At 39.3% G+C, this 20,235-nt stretch overlaps 1 protein-coding gene across 3 annotated transcripts in view; it reads left to right on the forward strand.

The window, feature by feature from the left end:
- CTNND2 (catenin delta 2) overlaps nucleotides 1-20,235 on the forward strand; it is a 1,196,137-nt gene that overhangs the window by 462,797 nt on the left and 713,105 nt on the right. For 2 of the 3 annotated variants that reach the window (XM_045005428.1, XM_045005429.1), the window contains one exon: nucleotides 1,747-1,859. In XM_045005428.1, the coding sequence (XP_044861363.1) occupies nucleotides 1,747-1,859 (113 nt within the window). Of the gene's footprint in view, nucleotides 1-642; nucleotides 739-1,746; nucleotides 1,860-20,235 lie in introns of those variants that run through there. The other variant, XM_045005430.1, reaches the window with a different exon arrangement.

The following is a 20,235-nucleotide window of genomic DNA, read 5'->3' on the forward strand; positions in this document are numbered from 1 at the left end:
AGGGGATCTTTCCTCACAATAGATCAGTGATCTATACAGCTAGACCCTGTTGATTGTGGAAGCTCAGGATTCAATTTAGGGACTCTTATTTTCTGTGCTATAAGTTCATATTTTCCCAGAATAGGGGTCTAGATCAATACTAGGCGTTGGATTGGGGCTCTTCCATTTTAGAAATCAATGTAACTGATTGCTATAACAGAACATGGCAATCATCAGGGTTTGATAAAAAGTGATTCTGTTTAACTAGGCTTTTAATTAGTTCGTTTATCAATTAGTTACCATTATGAAAAACAGAGAGAAGGGGAACTCTGTGTGAATAATGGTGCAGTGTTTTTACTGAGTCATCCAGAAGGGTGACTGAAACATGTCATTGTTTTGTTTTGTATATTAACTGTACTGTTGTGGGATACTGTGGTGGTAAATGCAGTGCAAGCGACTGAATAGTCATCACACAGACTACTTGTGTGATAGCACTGAATTTGTTTGTTTCTGCTTTTGTGTGTGTGAGAGAGAGAGAGAGAGACTGTGTACATGAGAACACACAGATTCAGCACTGATGTGTTGCCAGTATTTTAACAAGGAATTCCCACGACATTTTTTACCTCAGCCTGTCTCTCTCTTCTTCCCCCACAACCCAGTGCTTTTCTGGCAACTCTCTACTCTGCTGAGCCACTTGCTGGCTTTTATAATCGACCTCGGACAATCAGTCTCAGCTGGGAGAGGGTTGATCTGTCACAGGTGAGGCTGGACCTAGCTTACGTTAAAGGGCCAACCACGTACACTAGCTTTCTCATAACTATAACCAAGGAGAAAAGGCAGCATAACTAGACAAATTAATAATAAGAGCACTTTGCTGAAATATTCTTTGTTCTTGAAAAATATACTGAGTACTGTATATGTTCGGACAGCCCATGGAGAAATGAAGATCTTGTAGTGGGTGTTTATTTTATATTCACCTTGTAATGTGGTTGGTTTTTTTTGGAGGGGGGTGCTCTGTGGGAGTTGGATGGGTGTGTGTGCGGGGGGTAACTTATATTTGATGCAATCTGGTGCATTTTAAAAAAAATCAGAAATATTCTATGAGCTCTATGGCTATGTCGTCTCTGGCTTGGTAATATCCAGAGAATCAGGGAAATTACCCTAACCCTACCAACAGCTAACGGCAGGATTTTAACAAGGGGCTGCTCTGAAACCACAAGAGTTTAGCTCCAACAAAACACCAAGATGCTGAAATTAAACTTTGTGTCCAATAAAAACACACTATCTTATAATTGATTTTTCCACTGTGTTGAATGATGAATATTTAGCTGAGTACAAAAGATTTCATCACCATGTATTATTCTCTACAGATCCCTTAGCTGAGTCTTAATAAATGTCAAAAATTGCTCCTTTTGTTTTAGCATCCTTGTATCAGCTTAGCGAAAACCTATTACACCACCATTAAGAAAAACATATGCACTAAGGATGGAATTTTGACATGAGTCTGTCACTTAATCTCATTTGAAAATTTCACCCTAAATAAACTAACTCCATTTATAATGCACATGATCAGAATTATGAGTGAATGAGCAGGTGTTATCATATACATTTGGACTCTGAATGTGTTAAAAAGAGGGGCGGTGGGAAGCTTTTCACAGAAGCTGTCATAGTAACACTTATTTCACAAGCTATAATTTGACACATGAACTGAAATTCTTGTTGATTCTTGCAAAGATCATTGAATGAATGCTTGTGTTTGTGTTTCAGGAGCTGCAGTTTGAGAGACTGACTCGAGAACTTGAGGCTGAACGCCAGATTGTAGCCAGCCAACTGGAGAGATGTAAGCTTGGATCAGAGACTGGAAGCATGAGCAGCATTAGGTACTGTACAAATTGCTCATTTGTCTGTCATTGTAATGAATTGCCATTGATAATAAATTGTATTGATCATCTTCTTGTGACAAATTACACACCAGGGAATGTGAGCTTTTGGTAGACTGTTGAAAATGTATATTAAGTGACCTGATTTTTAATTTTCATCTGATATGACAAGATGATGAATCTATGGCATGCTTTGGTGGTAGAATTTTCAGCACCAAAACTATAGGGGCATTGAAATGAAGTAATTGCTATAATCAGCTGAAGTGATTTTTTTTATTGGATTGGAAATCTGAACAACTGGGGTGACATCTTGGCCCCACTGAAGTCAATGACTCTTATTTTCTTCAGTAAAGCCAAGATTTTACCTTCAGACTGTGGTGACTATGAAATCTATATGCTTCAGACAATGATCTTAAAGTTGAAAATCCAGGTCAGTTTCCAGCCAAGACACTTTACTCCACATGCACAAGCACACACATGTAATTACACAAACATATGTGTTTTCTGACCATCCACCCACCCCACATTCTCCAAGTTCAACAATCAGTTTAAAATATTTAACATATTATTTGAAATATATATAGAATTTCAGTGGGGTTTTCAGAAGTCACTGTCCTGTAACATCAATACTTAATTATACAAATGTCAATTTCCTTTTTAAGCCTTTGTTTGCATGTGTTCTATTATAGTAAAGTTATTAGATACATTACATAATTTTCATCCAGTAGTTCAGTATAAGTAATTACAACCATAAATTTGCATATTGAAATTAGGGTGTTTTGACACACATTTGATTAGGCTTGAACCTATTTTTTAAAAGAGTAATCTTAGTAGAAGAAACCTGTTTTAGGTTATTGTTAAATGCCTTATACTTCAAACCCTTTCTCATGTGAGTAATCCCAGTGAAATCTTTAGGATTATTTATGTTAAAGTTTTGTAGAGTTGGGCCTCTACATGGCTCAAGGTAACAAAGGGTAGGTTCTTTCAGTTTTCTCTCTCTCTCTCTCTCGCACACGTGCGCTCACACACACCTATGATTTATTAGCTTGAATTATTTTGAAGTATAAAGAAGACATAATTTCTGATAGTCTGTGTTCACATACATTTCAGAAGAAAACCAGTTCTACAAAGTGTTAAATGGTAATTTTGTCAAAAATTATTCTAGATCCAGATGCGGATCTACTTCACTATCCATAAACCAAAATGATAAGGCTAATATCTGTTTAATACAAAAGACCAAGCATGACACGTCATTCTGTTTTGAATTTTGTTAGACTTTACCAGAAAAGGTTCAGAAAAATCCTTTACTGTATGAATAACTATTCCTCTATTCAAGTAATTGAAATTACACCTCAGTCAAGAAGATGGTTGTTTTGCAGGGAATATAGGAAGCCTCTGAAATAATTTATTAATAAAATGCTAAAGGGGCTAAAGTCTAGCAGTTCAGTTAAAATAATAATAAAAAGTCTCTCACCAATTAAGTTGAGCCAAGAAGTGAGGTTGACATTAAACAAGGATACACCATTCCTTATCAGTAAGCATTTTGATCTTTTTTCTAATGGTTAAAGTGTCTTGTTTATATTCCAGAACAACTCTTTTCAAGATTAAAGACCAATTTTAGCCCAATAATTTCAATTATAGAAAGCCACATTCATTCAAAATAAAATATCTGAAAAGTTTAAGTATGCTAGTATTTCGTTTCAGGAAAACTACTTAAACTACATTGAAAGAATTACAGTAACTCCTTGCTTAAGGTTGTAGTTATGTTCCTGAAAAATGCGACTTTAAGCGAAATGATGTTAAGCAAATCCAATTTCCCCATAAGAATTAATGTAAATAGGGGGGATTAGGTTCCAGGAATATTTTTGTAACCAGACAAAAAAAACTAAAAAAAATTTAATACTGTACACAGCGATGATGATTGTGAAGCTTGGTTGAGGTGGTGAAGAAGAGGGTGGGATATTTCCCAGGGAATGCCTTGCTGCTAAATGATGAACTAGCATTCAGCTGAGCCCTCAAGAGTTAACACGTTGTTAATGTAGCCTCACACTCTACAAGGCAGCAGGAATGGAGGGAGGGAAGACAGCATGGCAGACAGAGACACACGCCCTGTGTGTGGGAGAGAGAGAGAGATGCGCATTGCCCCTTTAAGTACACTGACTCCACTCAAAGTAAACTGCCTTTTTAAGTATATCAGCAAGTTGAGACAGCAGCTGCACCCAGCAAGCTCCCTACATCCTTAGCCCTGTCCTGTCTCCACCCTGCTCTATATGAAGAAGAGGTAAGCGGGTGGCAGGAGCAGGGGAGAAGGGGGACACCCTGACATTAGCCCCACTCTTTCCCCTGCCCTGCACAGCAAGCAGGAGGCTCCCGGGAGCAGCTCCAAGGCAGAGGGCTGGAGCAGCACATGGCAGTGGGGGGCGGGACAGCTGAACTGCCGGCAATTGATAGCTTGCTGGGCGGCTGCCGCACAGGGAACTTAGGGGAGCGGGGAGCTGACAGGGGGGCTGCCAGTCCACCCTGGTTCCAAGCCCCCACCAGCTAACTGCAACGGGCTGCTCTTCCTGCAAGCAGTGGACAAAGCAAGCGGCTGCCAAATGACGTTATAAGGGAGCATTGTGCAACTTTAAATGAGCATGTTCTTTAATTGATCAGCAACGTAACAACAAAACAACATTAACCGGGATGACTTTAAGTGAGGAGTTACTGTACATTATTTTCTAAGTTTTCCACACAATTGCCATATGAAATAAAGAATCCTCTGGTTTCTATGATTGATAGGAGATGCGGGGGGGTTAAGTTATGCTTCTTGGTTTATCAACAGCCCCCAGGTCATTTAAAAATCTCTAAAAGAGACTGTTCAATCTTTTAAGGAGTTTGGGAATGTGATTGTTGATTTGTTTCAGGAAAATGTTAATAGCTGCACCAACTCAAGAGATTTCATCTAAAATGTTTTCAACGTTTGTCACTGGCCCCAGATACCTTTTACTTACCAAAATTTAGAGTTTCTGGGTTTTAGAGTATTTAAAAAAAATTGAAATTGCATGGTCCAAAAGCAGGCAGTTAATAGGTTAACATCAAATCAAGCTTTTCAGAATTAGCACATTCATATGAAATTAAACAATCTAGACCACGGCATTGTATCTTTTTTGTTTTTATTTGGAGGACTTAATAAAAGTATTTAATTTTCTTAGTTCTAACTTTAAAAAAAATAGAATTCTTTATTTCCAAGTCCAGTCAAACATTAAATGGTGTAAGTGAGGGTGAAGTTCACACTTACTGATAATTCATCCATATTTCAGTTTGTCCTAGTTTCTATCGCGGTTTAAACAGAGGCATCAAAATCTGAGTAGGGAGAATTGCTACATTAAATAAAATACAGTGAATCATACATGCCACAAAATGATAACATTATAGTTTCTGGTCTATCAAGGGTTCATCATCTCTAGAAGGAGGCTTGCTTAAAATACTGCCTTTTAATATCTACTATTCTGCAAAGAGAGAAATGGTTTTCACATCATAATTGCTCTTTCAGTGTAATGTGATTTCAATAATTTAGTTTATATGTCACCTTCTTGTTTTGTTCATTCAAATTCTAAGAGCAAATTTGTAAAGAAACAGACTGAAACTGATTCCATTCTGTATGTAATGGTCTTCAAGACCGATGGTCGTCATTAATTCAGATGTTCATAGATTTTTCCCTTGAATTAGAGGTGAAGATACTACACACTACTGAAATCCCACAAGGGATTCTTCTCCTGTAGATTTGCTGTTAATGCAGTGACTTCTACAGCTATAATGATGCTCTGAGCAGTTAGCAGGTTTTCAAAACAAAGTAATGAAAATTAATTTCAAAGTGTCTCAAATCTTCAATACCCAAATCATTCGAAGTAAATTCTTGGGCGTGGTGGATAAATGATAAATACTATAAGGAAGCTGATTGATTATAGATTGGGATTGGGATAGGATTAATGCTTTTATAAAAGTATCTACAATTAACATTGGATAAGCTCACATTAACATGTACCTTTTCTTGGTGATATTATTTTAAACAATATCTTTAGGGCATTCATAGTTTTGGCATTGACTGACAGGGGAAAACTAAGGTGGTAAGGACAATTTCAAGGAGCTGATTGAAGTCCTGAGCTACATGAACTGTTTCCACTGCATGAATATTTTATATGTGGAATAAACAGGAAAGTTTCCTGTTTACAAATAATTGCATTTTCTTTTTGTTACTATTGTGATTAGGTTATGACAAATTATATTTTTAGCCCAGGAAAATGTAAAATATATGGACCCAGAATAATCCCCTTAGACTCATGTGCATTTTTGCCATGCTATCACGAGCATGAAAGGGGGCTCAGTTGCCTCCAAGACACCAAGCCTCTTTTTGAATACAATGTGGCAGCTGCTTTATGGGACTGAGGTTTATGCTGAGGAAAAGGGAGGAGACTGGGTGGGACAGTGGAAGGAGCAGGCAGGTCAGCATGGGACCCAGGGAAAGGTTTGTGATGCAAGTTACCCCCTTTCCAGTGCAACAAAGAATTCTTGGTAAAGCTCATACAGCCCAATGTCTCTATTATATTTTCTACAGAGCCCTTTCCTGAGCATCATTTTCCTTATCTGTAAATTGGGGACAATTTCCTTTATGAAGCACTCTGAGATCTGTAGGTGAAAGTTGTTATAGAAGTACTGACTTTTATTATTTTATGTCAGTAAAAGGAAACAGTCCTTAGCACAATATGCCTCTGTCATAGCAGTAAGCAGGAGGCCTGACGTGGGCTTGTGGGCAACTGGACATTTACCAGAGAGTCAGCCTCCTAGAATGCCACAGTAAGGAGGGCCCAGATGAACCCTTCATAGTCATCAACAGGATCATCTTTGATGGGTTCACTAGCACTCCAACAACTCCCTACTGGGCCCCCTTGCACCTTCTCTGCTCAGCTCTTCATAGAAGGCCATGTAGTAACCACCCCTCTCCACTGCCACTGTTCACAGCACTTGGACCGTTTCCCTTCAAGACCTGGTGCCTTTCCTTCTCTCCACAAATAAGCCTGGCTCTCTAGCACTCTGTCTGACTAAAAAAAATATAAATTGCTAGTGGGAGGGAGAGGACAGAGCCATGCTGTGTATGCAGCAGGTGCTGCAAGGTGGCGTGCAGGAAGAAATGCAGAAGGAGCTGACACGGCGGATTGCAGGACCCACAAACACACACTCACACAGACCCACACAAATACATCCAATACTAGAGCGAAGTACAAAAGGAGAATACAAAGATGAGGAGGGTGGAGGTGGGTAGGAGCCCTGTACATGGGAAGAAACGGGAGTAAAAGGGGAGCGAAGGAGGTACAGAGATGGGTAAGGGATACAGGAGGTAACAACAAGAGTAGGAGTGAAAGCAGTGGTTAAAAGCTTGTAAGGAAAGAGGGTGGGACACTGGAAATGGAAGGGGTAGAATCAATATAATTCTGAAATTCGCCTCCCTCCCCCCCAAAGTTTCAAATTCCCACATTGACAGAAATCTGAGAAGGGAAGGGAGATCACCCTGTACAGATAACAGTGAAACAAAGAAAACTGTAGAAACAAAGAAAACTTCAAGCTAGTAATTAAAAAAATAAATGCCATAAATCTGCTGTGTGGGTTACTTTCAGCATCGTTTTCTTTATCTGGTATGTTCTAAATTTTTTCTATAGCAGTTGCGTTAAAGCATTTTTTTTTTCAACCACTGGTAAAAATCTATATGCACCCCCTTCCCCAGCAATAATGTTCCTTGTGATCAAATATTTGTGAACTAGAAAAGCAGTAGAGAACTACAGCTATTATGGTATTGTGTGTTTAAGTAAACTCCTTGACATTTTTACAGTGGGGTACCATTTGTTCTACAGCGTTTTCAAAATGTACTTGAGGGATAAAGGTAGGATCACAGTAGAGGTGGTAATGCAATTCCCAGGCAGATGAATTATGAAGCCTCAAATGGAGCAGAATGAAATCTTGAGAGAAAGAGTGAGTGCATTCTATGCGTCTTTTTTATAGTATTTAAGGTATTCTAAATATATGAAACAAGTCTTTTTTAAACTGTCACTTGCTTCCAAAATCATACTTAAACAAATGTAAAAAGAGCTAAAATCCATTTTGCTGTGGATCTGTTTCTGAAAGCCACGGTTTTGACGAAGCTGAATAACTCTTTTAAATGAAATAATTTAGTTAACACTGAATCCTTCTAGTTAAACGGTTCATTAAAAAAATCTACTTTTAATCTCCAAAGATAAAACACTCTTTTTCTTTAAAGAGTATCTGGCAGAAATGAGTCAACATCAGAAATTATAATTTTTGTTGATGTTTATGTGCCTGCAGCTTGAAAGTTAAAAGATATTTTAAAAACTCACTTTTAAAAATTAGTTTTGTTTACCAAAAAAAAGTGAGTACATGCAGATTTCTGCAATGATGTCACCATTTTCTGAAGTCAATTTAGTCCATTATTCAGCAGATCTTTCTGATCATGAAGAAATAATCAAACTGGACTGATTGTAATCAGCATATTTTAATACTGTGAACATTTTCATTATTTTTTACACTTTGAAATAATTATCTCAAAAGATGTAAAGGGATTTTTGTTTTGTTTCTTTTTAATCTTGTCTGTTCCTTTGGGATTGAGCACCCAACACCAAGGCATACCAGCAGCTGAGTGTAGGCCTACATTTGAATTTTTATCGTGGTCTTTAAAAAAGTCTGTAGAAGGGCAAACTTAGTACCTGCTTTTATGGAGGAACATGACATTCTCATCAGCGAACTAAGGAAATGTGGTCTAGATGAAACTATGTAAGGTAGATGCAAAACTGGTGAAACCTGTACTCAGAGTAGTTATTGATAGTTTGCTGTCAAACTAGGAGGACATACCTAGTGGAGTCCCACAGGGGTCTGTCCTGGGTCCTGTTATTGTTCAGTATTTTCATTAATTACTCAGTCAATGAAGTGTAAACTATATTTTAAAAAAAATAGTGGATGACACCAAGCTGAGAGCGGGTGCTAGCACTTTGGAGGACAGGATTAGAATTCAAAATAATCTTGACAAATTGGATGATTGGTCTGAAATCAACAACTTGAAAATCAATAAAGATAAGTGCAAAGCATGCACTTAGAAACGAAGAAAATCAAATGCACAACTACAAAATAGGGTAAGCAGTAATTCTGCAGAAAAGGATCTGGGAGGTTATAGTAGATCACAACTTGAATATGAGTCAATGTGATGCAGTTGCAAAACAAGTTTATATCATTTTAGGGTGTATTAAAGGGAAAGTTGATGTCAGATGTGAGAACTGTCCTGCTCTACTCGGCACTGGTGAGGCCTCAGCTGGAATACTGGGTCTGGTTTTGGGCACCATGCTTACAGATGGGGGGCAAATTGGAGGGAGTCCAGAGGACAGCAGCAACAACAAAAAATGGTTTAGAAAACATATGAGGAAAGGCTTAAAAAAAAGACATAAAAAGAAAAAGACTGAGTGAGAAGAGAAGACTAGGTGGGGGGACCTGACAACAGAATCCAAATATATTAAGGGCTGTTAAAAAGAGGATGGTGATCAATTGTTCTCTGAAAGTAGAACAAAAATTAATGAGCTTAATCTGCAGCAAGGGAGATTTAGGATAGATATTAGAGGGAAAAAATCTAACTATAAAGATAGTTAAACACTGGAATAATTTTCCAAGGGAGGGATGATCTAGGTGTACTTGGTCCTGCCTCAGCACAGGAGACTGGACTAGGTGAGATCTCAAGGTCCCTTCTAGCCCTATATTTTATGATTCCATTATTAACACACATGAATGTACACTACTGTAAATTCTAATATAGACACTAACAAATATTTGCTCCAGGGCATAAATGTTTTTGCTAATTTTATAGAACTCTGTTGCCTAGGGTTAAACACAACCAACAATGTTTCTGTCCTGTAACCCTAAATTAATAATCAAATTAGTTAACGTGTTAAAATATTACTATCAGTTGAGGTGTGGACATAGCCTATCAGAGCATACTTTTTTAGAAATAGTTGAATTATTCAATCTCTGCATAAGCTGTTGATACAGGAGTTGATATCTCCAGTGATGACCTGTTCAGTGTGTTATCAGGACTAACCCAGTCAATACCCTGGACTGAGCATTTGTCACTTTTAGAGCCAGACTTCTCAGTGACCTTCCTGGCTACCTACTCTGTGTCAGAGTTTTAGCAGCTGCCGTGTCTGTCAGTCACAACCTAAACGGGAAGCCAGACACAGTGTGAGTTGTCTCCGAAAACCTATTCTTCTTACCTTACATGTATTATCATGCCTTGATACGACATCTTAACACAACAGTCTGCATCTGGGATATCTGACAAACAAGATGAGAATGAACAAAAAGATTCCTCAACCCTGTGGACATAATTGTAAATTGTATTTATTGATGAGGTATGCAATTCATTTAGACCCAAATGGACATCACCCGAATAGTGATTTCATTGTTTCTTCTTATAAATAATATAAGCATATTTTCTTGAAACTGCAGATTTAGGAAACATTGTACTGGCTAAAGAAACATCATTTCTAGCCTCATTTTTGTATCTTGTTCTCATTTTGAGTGTACTTCACACATTTGGGCCTTGGCAGGTTGAAAGTTATGCCTACAGCTCAACTGTGAAGCACCATGTGGTTATGATTTGGATCAATACATGCATGCAAAAATCAATTACAGGCATGGACAAACAGCTCTTTATCTGTGCAGTATTCTGATCCCGTGCTCTTTGCTGAGCTTGGTTTGTTTTCTCTAGATACAGTTTTATACCCATATTATAAGCAAGCTGTTCAACTGAAAAACTAAAATGGAAATATTAAGACAACTCTTAGGACTAAACTCTGTCCTTGGATGCATGTTTAGCTCCATTTGCCTTAAGTGAGAGCTGCATAGCCACCTGAGGATGTCATTTGAATGGAAGGGCGGATGTCTTTCTCCCCAAGTTTATTGCACAAATCTTCCTAAGCAAAAGATCAACTTATTTTTCTTTTATCTTGAGTTTTCTATAGATATTTCCTGAGTATTGTAACATTATTACAAGTAATTTTTTTTTAAATCATTGCATAGATAAAGTAAATTTTTATTGAAAAAAAATGTATAGAAAATGAGAAATATGTTGTTGTTTCAGGCTTAAAGAAGCCAGAAGCATTTATATTTGTATATGAATCAGGGTTTCTGCATTTCACAGTAGCATATGTATCATCTGATTTCAGTGGAAATAATTTCTGTTAAGCATATACTCTAGTGTATAGTATCCTAGCCCATGTCTACATTGCCATATTTGCCTCTCTTGGAGATGCATAGGTTGTACCATTTGTTTACTGGGAAAAATTTTGATTCACTAAAGAATGTATAAATTTTGTAACCACTGAAAAATTGTTGAGATAATTGTGCAGGAGATCAAATTTTGATAGCTAAATCCTTAAGGTCCGTGATTTCTGGAAAAATAATCAAGTATAGGTGCAAGACATTGTAACCTATGTAATGAGCAGTGATTTTTTGTGTGCATTGCTTACAGTTAAAACAAACAAAAAAACATAAAAAATAGCCATTTGAGAAGGAAACTTTCTGGACAACAAATGTGGATAACCAATCTAATTTATATCAGAATTGCACAAGCGTATTCTAAAGGCTAGCTACTGATTTTTAAACATATATTTAGGTACTAGCAATGTGCATAAATGAATTACAATATTTTAATGTTATATTTTCAACAAAAAATAGTTTTTTTCAACTAGTATTAGATTCTGAACATGCTAAATGACAAGATAAAATGTGTTGAAAAATACTTTAAAATTAAACCGTGATAAGAAATGTAGATAAACCTAAAATATGATATGCTGACAGCAATCTTTGAATCTATGACAAAAAATATTAGTAGCTTCAGATAGTGTTGGGTTTTTTGTTTTTTTTAAGTTACAATACGTATAGTATACCAAGAATATGCTCTCCATTTTTTTCTCTGGGGACTTTTAATACGAGACTGAAACAACAACAATAAAACCCAGAGAGAAGTATCATTAGGAATAATTTCAGGAAAAAAAAAAGATGGGTTGCATAAGGGACAATCTCTAAACTGTAAATGGTGTGTTGCTTTTAGATAGCATTGGGGAATAAAATCTAGAAACATTTATAATTTTTAGGACAATCCTTTTACAAACGGAGACATAAAACACTTACTGTCACAGTAGGGTGTTCCATGTAGCTAAATCAGTTTCTGTGTAAATCTATGGCTTTACTTTTGCTTTTTATCAGATGACCTGGTTATTTTTTGTTTCTGTTTCTACTCTCAGCTTCATATGAGTTTAGAGACCTAGGAATAGGACTATTGGATCCAGACCAGTGGTCCATCTAACCCAATATCTTGTTTCTGACAGTGATCAGTATTAGATGCTTTGGAGAAAGGTGCAAAATACACCTGCAGCTGGTACTTAGGAAGAAACTTTCCCTATAGTCAGGTTATTCTATAATTCCATTGGTTAGAAATTGGCTTATGCACTGAAGCATAACAGTTTATACCCTTTCTAAAATCTTCTGAAAGTTGATCCTAGTTATAGAAGTTCTTATTATTACAATGAATATGTAATTCTTTAAAAAAAAAAAAAATCCTGTCCTGCCAAACTCTTCACCTCTGTGTTGTCTTAAAGCAGTGGGTATCAAACTTTTTTTACTGGCGACCCCTTTCACATCGCAAGCCTCTGAGTGTGACCCCGCCCCAATAAATTAAACACACTTTTAAATATATTTAACACGATTCTAAATGCTGGAAGCAAAGCGGGGTTTGGGGTGGAGGCTTACAACCTGTGAACCCCATGTAATAATCTCGTGACCCCCTGAGGGGTCCCGACCCCCAGTTTGAGAACCCCTGTCTTAAGGCAATATATTCACTGCCACTGAATGTCGTGGAAGGAGTGCCATTTAAGTGTCCCCACTGCATTTGGATTGTGAGGGAAGGGAAAAGGGGGTCTTCAGTGAGTGGAGTCAATGAGGGAACAGGAAGTGGGTAGATGAGGTGGAGCATTGACCCACCCTGAGCATTGAGCAGACAGGAGGTATTTATGCACTGCATTCCAGAAGAAACTCTCTCTCTCTCATCCATCCCGGATCAGCCGCAGGCAGTCAAGCTAGTTGCTGGTGCCTCCTTGTGGCATGTGTGCAGGTACTTGTTACAGAAGGAATAGGGTTCTCTAAGGGTACATCCAGACTACCCGCCGTATCGGCAGGTAGCGATCGATTTATCGGGGATCGATATATCGCGTCTCATCTAGATGCGATATATCGATCCCCGAACGCGCTCCCCGTCGACTCGGGAACTCCACCAGAGCGAGCGGCGGTAGTGGAGTCAGCTGGGCAGCCGCGGACATCGATCCTGCGCGGTGAGGATGGGAGGTAAGTCAGAATAAGATACTTCGACTTCAGCTACGGTATTCCCGTAGCTGAAGTTGCGTATCTTACATCGACACCCCCCCCCTGTGTAGACCAGGCCTATTAAACACGAGTTGGAAGTGGATTTAGGGAAAGCCATCTCCTGAGCAAGCTGGGAAAAGCAGGGGTTGGGCTCCTGAAGTCTGGTATAGAGGGGAGACATCCCCTCCGCCTCCTTTTTTAAGTGAATAAAGTTGCAGCTTAATTAAACCATGCCCATTGTATGTTGTCTTTCTTCTTATGTTGCTCTGACAATACATTCCACAGGCTAAATGTGTGCTTTGTGGAAAAAAAATTCCTGTTATCACTTTTAAATTTACTCCCTGTCAGTTAAACCACCTATTGAATGGTCTGTTTTTGTTAGGGTGACCAGACAGCAAGTGTGAAAAATTGGGACGGGGGTGGGGGGTAATAGGAGCCTGTATAAGAAAAAAACCCAAAATCGGGACTGTCCCTATAAAATCGGGACATCTGATCATCCTAGTTTTTGTGGTCAACTGTGCATGCACATGCACACAAATGTGGGAATCAATAGGAGCTGTAGAGTCTAGGGCAGAATTTGACCCAAAGTGGGTAGGACATAATTTTAGTGACATTATATTGCAAGTCATTATGATCACATGATAAAATAATTTGTTTTAAGATTTTGATCAAGACCTTCACATTTAGAAAATAATAAATCTTTCAAGTGAATTTTTTTATGCAGAGGAAGAAAAAGTAGTTCTTGGATTACTCTACATTCAAATTGCATTTGAATCTTATCAAACAGACACATCATCAATTAGACATATATGGTCCCTCACCAAAGGCTCTTAAACAAAGTAAGCTGTCATGGGATAAGAGGGAAGGTTCTCTCATGGATTGGTAACTGGTTAAAAGATAGGAAACAAAGGGTAGGAATAAATGGTCCATTTTCAAATGGAGAGAGGTAAATAGTGGTGTCCCCCAGGGATCTGTACTGGGCGCAGTCCTATTTAACATATTAATAAACGATCTGGAAAAAGGGGTAAACAGTGAGGTGGCAAAATTTGAAGATGATACAAAACTACTCACGATAATTAAGTCCCAGGCAAACTGCGAAGAGCTACAAAAGGATCTCACAAAACTGAGTGACTGGGCAACAAGATGGCAGATGAAATTTAATGTTGATAAATTCAAAGTAATGCATATTGGAAAACATAATCCTAACTATGCATATACAACGATGGGGTCTAAATTAGCTATTACCACTCAAGAAAGAGATCTTGGAGTCATTGTGGATAGTTCTCTGAAATCATTCACTCAATGTGCAGCAGCAGTCAAAAAAGTGAACAGAATGTTGGGAATCATCAAGAAAGGGATAGATAATACAGAAAATATCATATTGCCTCTATATAAATCCATGGTATGCTCACACCTTGAACACTGCATGCAGATGTGGTCGTCCCATATAAAAATATATATATATTGGAATTGGCAAAGGTTCAGAAAGGGGTAACAAAAATGATTAGGGATATAGAACGGCTTCCATCTGAGGAGAGATTAATAAGACTGGGACTTTTCAGCTTGGAAAAGAGGCAACTAAGGGGAGATACGATAGAGGTCTATAAAATCATGAGTGGTGTGGAGAAAGTAAATAAGGAAGTGTTACTCCTTCTCATAATACAAGAGCAAGGGGCCACCAAATGAAATTAATAAGTAGCAGGTTTAAAACAAACACAAGAAAGTAATTTTTCACGCAATGCACTGTCAGCCTCTGGAACTCCTTATCACAGGGTGTTGTGAAGGCCAAGACTATAATGGGGATAAAAAGGGAGCTAGATAGATTCATGGAAGATAGGTCCATCAATGCCTATTAGCCAGGATGAGCAGGGATGGTGTCCCTAGCCTCTGTTTGCCAGAAGCTGGGATTGGGTGACAGGGCATGAATCACTTGATGATAAACTGTCTCTTCGTTCCCTTTGGGGCACCTCCCACTGGCCACTGTCAAAGGACAGGATACTGGGCTTGATGGACCTTTGGTCTGACCCAATATGGCCATTCTTATGTTTAGACTCATTCATTTCTGCTTATTACAGACATTGCTTTACATTGGTGACTACTTGCAGTTGCTCAAGGTAGTGCAGCAGATAGCAATATTTTAAGTACAAGAGAATTTAGTTAACTTGAATGTCAATACTGCACCATTAGTTTTTATAACTAGTATAATTTCTTCACTGAACAAGGGATTCTGGCTTTTCATCTCAGCATGAACTGATAGTACAATGTTGAAACTTCTTTCATATAGGTGATGGTAGTAGTGTAGAGTTTAACAAGCTTGTAGACTGGTGTTTCAGCAGCAGACACAGGAGGTTTTGACTAATTTGTTGACAGCAATGCTACAGTGCACAAGCCCACAGGCTACCCCTTGCTGAAATGTCTGTTTACTCTGTAGTTCAAGAGCTGAATAAGCTAAAAGTATGTCACTCGTTGCTGAAGATTTTCTTCTTTCTTGAGTGTTTGTAGCTCAGAAAGAGATGATTGAAGGAATCTGTTCACTGAATTCATTGACAAGTTTATTTAAAATAAAACAATTAAGGACATATTTCCTTTTTAAAGAGACAAAAGTTATGCACATGAGGCAGTTCTCACCTGAGATATTTCTCACCTGTGCTAAATTGTTTACTCTGTTGTGGAGAGAAGTTATTATGCACCCTATTACATAAATGTTTAACAAATTTGTGAGGCAAGGTTGATGAGTTAAATTTTTTATTGGAATAAATTCTGTTGGTGGAAGGGACAAGTTTCAAGCCACACACAGCTCTTTGAAGCTCAAAAGTTTCTCCCTTTTAACAACAGAAATTGGTCCAGTAAAATATACTACCTCACCCCCCTTGTCTCTCTAATATCCTGGGCCCAACATGACTACCACAGCACAGCAAATAACACATGTAGCACAGTTAGTAGCCTTATTCATGAGTGATTTACCCCATGAATAAGCTCATAAAATAGTAATTGACGGAAAACAGAAATATATTTCATCACCTTTTTTTTTTATTTGCTGGTCCATAACTGAGAGAATCACAAGCTTATCAACTGAATTTCAAGATGAAAAAGTGTGGAGCCAGTACAAATAGTGAGATTCACAGCAATTCACGAAAAGACATAAAGGTCTTGATTCTCAGTTGCACCAAGTTTTTACCCTACAGATTGTTTTAAATTATGTACAGGTGTCCCAAGGACCTCTGTGCCAGCCAAAAATCAGGCAGGACTATATAGTCTGTCCCACCAACTCCCTGCTCCATGCCCCCTTCACAAGGAGTGGTGAGAGTTGCTGGCAAATGCAGGAATCCTTGACTTTCCCTTTCAGGGCAGCTTTCTGCCTGCTTTTTTTCTGTGCAAAGCAGGCAGAGTCAGGGCAAAGAATCTGACCAAAATATTTTCTGTCTTATACTCAAATCATACCAGCCACGGGTCCAATGAATTTTAATTCAGTGCATAACCCAAACTCATGCTCAATTTTCCAGCATTCTAGGGAAAGATTTTTTTGAAAACATTTTGAGGGGCCAGAAGGAAATCACATGCTCTACTCCTGTTTATGTTCATCCATGTTGCTCAGTCTCTACTCTAGTTCTGAAAATGTTGTCGTTAGAACACTGTTTAAACAATTTTTCTTTCTAGCAGCATGCTAATTTAGTTTTCCTGGCCAATATGTTATACTAAAAACTGAGGATGGGCCATGTAAGACATCAGTTTATAAAGAAGTTCACCTCCATAGATTAACCAGGGAAAATCTGTTATCAGTGTCTACACTATGGGGTTATTCCGAATTTACATAAACCGGTTTTATAAAATAGATTGTATAAAGTCGATTGTACGCGGCCACACAACACACAGTAATTCGGCGGTGTGCGTCCATGGTCCGAGGCTAGCGTCGATTTCCGGAGCGTTGCACTGTGGGTAGGTATCCCGAAGCTATCCCATAGTTCCTGCAGTCTCCCCCACCCCTTAGAATTCTGGGTTGAGATCCCAGTGCCTGATGGGGCAAAAATCATTGTCGCGGGTGGTTCTAGGTAAATGTCGTCAATAATTCCTTCCTCCGGGAAAGCAACGGCAGACAATCATTTTGCGCCCTTTTTCCCTGGATTGCCCTGGCAGACGCCATAGCATGGCAAGCATGGAGCCTGTTTTGCCTCTTGTCACTGTCACCGTATGTGTACTAGATGCCGCTGACAGAGGCGATTCAGCAGTGCTACACAGCAGCATTCATTTGCTTTTGCATGATAACAGAGATGGTTATCAGCCGTTCTGTACCATCTATCATACCCTTGTAAATTGGCTATGAGATGATGGTTACCAGTCCTTTTGTGCTGTACCCTCTGCTGCTGTCATAGGTGCCCCTGGCTGAGATCGGCCGGGGGCGCAAAAGACAAAAATGGGAATGACTTCCTGAGTCAATCCCTCCTTTATGGTATCTAAAAATAGAATCAGTCCTGCCTAGAATATGGGGCAAGTGTACTAGAAAAGCAGTGTATCAGAGAACCAGAGAGCACAGCCCCTCCATGTCAGATCCCGCCGAAATGATGAGCTGCATGCCATTCACAGGGGGTGCCCCAGCAACAACCCCACCTGTTGATTCCCTCCTCCCCCAGCCTTCCTGGGCTACCGTTGCAGTGTCCCCCCATTTGTGTGATGAAGTAATAAAAAATGCAGGAATAAGAAACAGTGACTTGTTAGTGAGATAAAATGAGGGGAAGGCAGCCTCCAGCTGCTATGATAGTCCAGGCAGTACAGAATCTTTTCTTTACACATGAAGGGTGGGGGCTGATGGAGCTCAGCCCCCTATTGCTACGATGAAGATGGTTACCAGCCGTTCTGTACCATCTACTGGGAATGACCAGGAGTTTTTTACCCAGGCGCCCCCGGCCGACCTCACCTGAGGCCAGCCAGGAGCACTCACGGGCTGATGATGAGGACGGATACCAGTCCTATTGTGCTACACCATCTGCCACAAGGCTGATGATGAGGATGGTTACCAGTCATATTGCACCATCTGCCACCAGTGATGGGGAAAGAGGATACTGCAATTGAGTGCCGCAGCATCGCGTCTACCAGCAGCATTCAGTAAACATAGGGTGACATTTAAAAGAGTCAAGAGACAATTTTTTCCCTTTTACTTCTGGGGGTGGGAGAGGGTGGAAATTGACGAGCTATGCCCTGAACCACCCCGGACAATGTGTTTGACCCTACAGGCATTTGGAGCTCAGCCAAGAATGCAAATGCTTTTCGGAGACTGCAGGAACTGTGGGATAACTTGAGTCCTCAGTCCCCCCTCCCTCCATGAGCGTCCATTTGTTTCTTTGGCTTTCCGTTACGCTTGTCACACAGCAGTGTCCCTGCTATGGCGTCTGTCTGGAGATTTTTTAAAAATGCTTTGGAATTTCGTCTTCTGTAACGGAGCTCTGATAGAACAGATTTGCCTGCCCATACAGCGATCACATCCATACAGTCCATGCTGGAGCTCTTTTTGGATTTTGATTTCGGACTGCATCGCCACCCATGCTGATCGGAGCTCCACGCTGGGCAAACAGGAAATGATATTCAAAAGTTCGTGGGGCTTTTCCTGTCTACCTGGCCACTGCATCTGAGTTCAGATTGCTGTCCAGAGCGGTCAGTGGTGCACTGTGGGATACCGCCCGGAGGCCAATACCATCGATTTGTGGCCACACTAACCCTAATCCGATATGGTAATACCGATATTAGCGCTACTCCTCTCATTAGGGAGGAGTACAGAAACCGGTTTAAAGAGCCCTTTATATCGATATAAAGGGCCTCTTAGTGTGGACGGGTGTGGCGTTAAATCGGTTTAAAGCTCCTACAACCGGTTTAAACGCGTAGTGTAGACCAGGCCTAAGGGTAGTTCTGTGTAACACAGGTCCAGCTCTTGTATAGGCCAATGTCATGCATTACTTGGGTTTTGATGAAGTACAGGACCCTGTTAGAACGTACTTTTGGTGCCAGGTTAAAATGCAGAGCAAGTAAGATAAGCTTTCCCAAAGGGCCTAATGTATTGCTGTATAACCATGCAATTTTTCAACAATTTAGAGGGCATGATCTTACCAGGTTGGTGCAGGACAGCACTGGAAAGAAAGTGCGCTAGAAGAAAACATTAGAACTGGTGAAAAATGGGGAAAATATACATGAAAATGTTGTGCTTTCTCATCGTTTTTTTTAATATAACTATCACTAGAAAATATGCCACAATTAAAAAATAAAGTATAATGTTGTGATTTTTTTTTTAAAGAAGATACTTTAGTGGGAAGGCTTTGATGGTCCACTCTGCCAAATCTCAGAATAGTTCACTCTGGGTAATGTTGGGGGGGAAATCAGTGGAACAGAATTTTACAGCCGAATATCCCTGGTTTAATTAAATAATTTATTGGTCAGATCCAGCTACTAAGTTAGTTCTAAGTTTACAGGATCTACTTAGGAAAAAGACTTGATATATTGTTTATTGGTATAACTATACTCTACAATTGGCTTTTACTAGCATAGGTAGGTCTGTGTGTGTGTGTGTGTGTGTGTGTGTGTGTGTGTGTGTGTGTGTGTGTGTGTGTGTGTAAAAAAGAGAACTCAGATACATTGCTTACAAAGCAGTGTTTAGGTAACATTAAAACACTTTGCGGTAAATTCTCTCAACTGACTTACGAAAAGTGAAAGCAGCTGATCTATCATAAGATTTTGGTATGAATGAACCATCATGGCTGAAGCCTCTATAATGATGTTCCCAATATATTCTTATGGACCAGATCCAACAGCTACCATGCTTGTGTGACTTCAGTATAATCTATCTGATTACTAGATGCCAGTTTGGAATGGGAGAGAGAGGCCATGTTCTTGAACATACGGCAAATAATCTTCTGTGCAGCCAAATACTGTTCCAGGGAAA

This window comes from Mauremys mutica, chromosome 2 (genome assembly GCF_020497125.1).
Source record: "Mauremys mutica isolate MM-2020 ecotype Southern chromosome 2, ASM2049712v1, whole genome shotgun sequence".
NCBI lineage: Eukaryota > Metazoa > Chordata > Testudines > Geoemydidae > Mauremys > Mauremys mutica.